Source organism: Rhagoletis zephyria, unplaced genomic scaffold, assembly GCF_001687245.7.
Source record: "Rhagoletis zephyria isolate East Lansing unplaced genomic scaffold, Rhagoletis_zephyria_1.1 Rzeph_scaffold_04034, whole genome shotgun sequence".
Classification (NCBI taxonomy): domain Eukaryota; kingdom Metazoa; phylum Arthropoda; class Insecta; order Diptera; family Tephritidae; genus Rhagoletis; species Rhagoletis zephyria.
In genome coordinates this window covers 13,727-18,509 of record NW_016161117.1, presented here as the reverse complement: position 1 = coordinate 18,509, position 4,783 = coordinate 13,727, and the positions used below count along the sequence as shown (strand labels likewise).

The 4,783-nt window shown below is 36.9% G+C and overlaps 1 protein-coding gene across 1 annotated transcript; it reads left to right on the top strand.

Annotated features, from left to right (window-relative positions):
* The first annotated feature begins 349 nt into the window (after nt 1-349).
* Nucleotides 350-1,330, top strand: LOC108370149 (uncharacterized). The gene has a single exon (XM_017625411.1). It carries the CDS (start codon nt 350-352, stop codon nt 1,328-1,330), a length of 981 nt encoding a protein of 326 aa, XP_017480900.1.
* The last annotated feature ends 3,453 nt before the right edge of the window (nt 1,331-4,783 follow it).

Here is a 4,783-nt window from a genome sequence, read left to right as displayed (position 1 = left end):
CGCTGGCGGACACACCATCGACTCTGCGTTAAGAGCTCGAGATGAAGTCATCACTATTTTACAATCAGCCGGTTTTCCTCTGCGAAAATGGACTTCGAACTGCAGCCAAATACTACAAGGCATTTAAAAATCACATCTGTTGAATGAAGACTTTTTCGAGTTCGAGGACACTAGCAGTGTGAAAGCGTTTGGTATAAGATGGAACGCTCACTCTGATCAGTTCTATTTTATAGCCAAGCCTATCGAAATCCACGAGAGTTTCACAAAGAGATCGATACTTTCTGATATCGCCAAACTTTTTGACCCACTTGGATGGCTAGCACCGATAATTGTTGTTGCGAAGATACTAATGCAAAACATCTGGTTAGAGGGTACCGACTGGGATGAGAAAGTATCTCGAACAACATTAGACAGATGGCAGACTTTCACGAAAAACTACAACGAAATCAACAACATACGTATTCCTCGATGGGTAGAATTCTCGCCAACGGAGAAAATCGAAATTCATGGATTTTGTGATTCGTCCGAAAAGGCATACGCGGCTGCAGTCCACTTGCGCGTGGAACGAGAAAAATGCATATTTGTCAATTTGCTGTTTGCAAAAACTAGAGTTGCACCAGTAAAAACAATTTCCCTACCTCGATTAGAACTTTGCGGGGCTGTATTTCTGGCAGAAACCATCGAATCAGTCATCAATAATCTCGACTTAGGCCACTTGCAGATACACCCATGTTCGTGGTCTACATTCGTAGCCCACCGTATTACCAAGAAAATCGACAAAGTGGGAAACTTGAATTGGCGCCACGTGGACTCAGCTACAAATCTCGCTGATTTGGCAAGCCGAGGCATACTGGCGCAAGAATTGATCAACAATGCGTTGTGGTGGCAAGGACCTTCTTGGCTGCAAGAAGATAAAGAAAAATGGCCAACACAAGAAACAGACTTTACCACAAACATTGAAGAGAAATCTGGAGGACCGATCGATGCGAAAAGCGAAATATTGCCCTTAAATCCTTTCATCGACAAGAACGGTGTTTTGAGAACAGGCGGTCGTCTTGGCGCATCTCTCGATCTGGCATACAACGAACGTTACCCAATCATCCTTCCTTATAATTGCAGGTTATCACGTCTGACTGTCCAATTCGTCCAAGATGTCTCACTCCACGGTGAAAACCAACTAATGCTGCGTCTCATCCGAACGCAGTATTGGATTCCGAAGGTCAAAACTATGATAAGGTCCATCATCTACAATTGCAAGATCTGCACGATATTTAAGAAACGCTCACAAAATCAGCTAATGGCGATACTACCACAAGAACGAACAACCTAAAAACCTCAAAAGGATATGTTTGTCTGTTTGTTTGTTTTTCTACCAAAGCCATCCAATTGGAGGCCACCAGCGACTTAAGTACAGCTTCTTTTCTAGCAGCTTTTAGCAGATTCGTTGCCAGACGAGGGTGCCCAAGAAACGTCTATTCAGACAACCGGACAAACTTTGTTGGATGGTCTGTGGGAGTCAGGAGTAAAAAATAAATGGTTCGAAAATACTTTATATGGAAAAAATGGGAAACACCTTCAACAAAAAAAATTATCAAAAATCAACGCGATTTTTGACTAACTCCGAACTTGCCTTTTTTACTAGAATTTAATGGGCTGCAAAACTGCATACTCATCTGATTAAAAAGTTGAAAATTTTGATGAAAATGACAAGACCACTGGTGAAACTGGTACTATTACCACGCAACACTGCGGAAACTAATGAACCAACAGCTTCCACGTAATCAATGTCAAGTGTAAACTTTAGGGTTCTTAAAAACAAAAAACAAATATCAAAATTTACTGAATTCCACTTCTACTACTCCTATCATATCCCACCTCATTAGTATGCTCACATAAAAAAAAAATAAAAAATAAAAACTCAATAGCAGCAAATAAGCGGAGATCGCCAATTTGTTAAACAATATGATCCCAGATGAATTAGTAAGACAGTTTATTTTTCGCAGAATAATCTTTTCATAACAACGCAAATGAAATTCAAAATTTTAAACAATCACTGTCAAACATTCTTACTACTTCACCTGGTATAGCTGCATCAGGGACAAACAACAGTATACATACTTATGCATAATCAGGAGACAACTTACCGCAACTCCTGCTGAGCTCCTGGAGTCTCTGTTATCAGCGAGTCAGGAATCAATTCTCTTCAGGTTCGGGAGCTCATCCGTTTCGAATACTTGGTTGGCCGGTTGATCACCCGCATACTCAGCGGCAGGCTACCAACATTTAAAGGATTCAATTGTCATGAGATTTGTTTTCGATTTTCGTTACATTTTTGTTATTAGTACTACCTTTCCTAAGTGAATAAACGTTTTCTTAACATGAACTGCTTGGAAAATCTCTTCTTAAGTTTAATTTTGTTTAACACTTTTTGCTTAACCTTGTTTTGTAGTTAAATTATACTACGTTCATGCGACAAGAATTCATGAATTCTTCATTTCATGAATTCAAAAATGGTCCCGTTTATGTATAGTTCGCGAATACATGAAATAAAGTGCTTGGAAAAAGTGGCAATGCAATTGCGAGAAACTAAACAGTAGGGTTGTTACTTTTTTGGCCTCCTTTTGAATTTGCAAAAGTCGTTGGTACCAGGCAATGAACCACATTATATTTAAATTGGTTATAATATATTTTCAGTTTATTCTATTTGAATTTATTTTATATTTCAACGATTCCACATAACTTTTCCAGTGTTTTAAATCCTGGTTATGCCACTCATGCTTTTTAATCTAAAACCATCATAACCCTAGTAAACAGCTGTTTGTGAAACGTGGCGTTGCCGGACTTGCACTTCACGATTTCATGAAATGATGCCTATTTCATGGTTAACTTTCGTGTATAACTGAATTCATGAAATGGTGTTTATGCAGCCAATTTTAACCCGAATTCATGAAATGAATTCGTGAATTAGCCTACGCATAAACGTAGTATTAGTTGTTTAGGCACACCACTGCATAGAAATTAAACTTATTCACCCTGATTACAAATTCACGTTCACAGTGCAGTTCAAATCGCTACATGGATTTTCTTTGCTGATCACCCCCTGTTGCACGTAAACACTATCACGCATGGATTTATCTAGGACTGCTTACGCAGCATTTAATAATTAATATTTAAAAATAATTAAGTTCCAGCAATTGTCATAATGGTAATATTACGTGCGGAAATTCTGCAAATCATGTTTACCAAATATAAACAGCAGTTGAGCAAACAAATAGAATCCTTGTTTTCGTTTTTATATTATCAGCTACACTTATAATCTTTACGAACATAGGTGTAGGTGTATGTACGCATAACATTTTTTATACTTACTTCCACGTTAACCAAGAAGAAACAAGTAAATAGTAAAATCAATTCTGATTTAACGAAAGTGTTTTAAAGCCAAATTAATTGTTAGTGAAATATTCTTCAGCTAATACCCGGACATAGCTTCTAAAATGAGAACAACACTGTATGAACTATAAATATTTACTATGAAATGTAGCTAGAGGATGCAATTTTTATTTTTAAATGCACTTTTCACAATATATTTTCAATAAGGTAAATTATGTACATTACATTCGCTTAATCCGCTTGTTGGGCATCTACTGCATGTATATATGTATGTATATATATGGCATGGTGAAATAAAAATAAGGTGATGTCAGTTGGGGGATGTTTGTTGTAATTTTGACAAATTCGGTAGCCCCGTTCTGAATGATGCCCTCTTGAACAAAAACTACACTAGAAAAACTCCTTTCAGGTATTGTGCTGAAAACGTAAGAGTGAACATCACTGACATCACTTGACATTTCTGTTTAGTTGTGACTTTTCCATTATTTAATATAATAATATTTTTTGCGAAAATTGTAATTTGTGTGTATATTCAACAGGTTTTAGTTGTGGATTTGCGATTTTTTACAAATTTAGGTAAGCAATTTTATGTATTTATGCCAAGTGGCAAATAAAGACTAATTATGTTTACCTTCCATAGATTTGTGAATTGTGTTTTTTATCTCAGCGAGAAGCTGCGAAATAAGTGCTGCAAGTTCCAGGTGAGTTTATTCAATTGGCCAGGTTGTTAATAAAATGGTCAGTAAAAGTGCGTTTCTTGTTTAATAGGTTTTGGAAGTTGTGCCTGTTCACCTACTAGAGGCTGCAATACAAGTGCTTTACAAATAAAATTACGAATATCCTTTTATAATTCATAAATAATCAGTCTTTTAAAAAGAAGAAAGNATGACAGGCAATAAGATGACCGTCGAAAAATAAAATAAACCTAAGGGCCGGTTGTTCAATGTCTGGTTATCACTACCACTACACTATCGACGATTTCGACATCATGCATGTAACATGTGATCGATAAAGCAGTAGTTGTGCTTAACTGGAGCTTCTACCTCCGATTTGCACTTNTCAGTAACTCGCCAGCAACTCTCCAGTAACTTAATTTCTGCGAATTCGCTTTCAAAGAAAAAATATCCAAAAAAGTACGTGAACGCAAGTCCAGTAATAATTATCAAGTTTCATGAACAGCTGATAAATTGGTTCTTTATTCGCAGCAAATTCCTNCGGCCCTAAAGGTGTTCAAGGTAGAGTACTGGGACTTGGTACTGGGATATGTAAAATCAATTCTAAATTCATGGAAAAAACTAAAATGAATGTGGTGCAAGCAAATTTTGGGAAAGCGCTCATAGCCGCTTTTAATTTTCCTTATCAACGTTTAAAAAAATGTTGGGTAGAGTGGTAG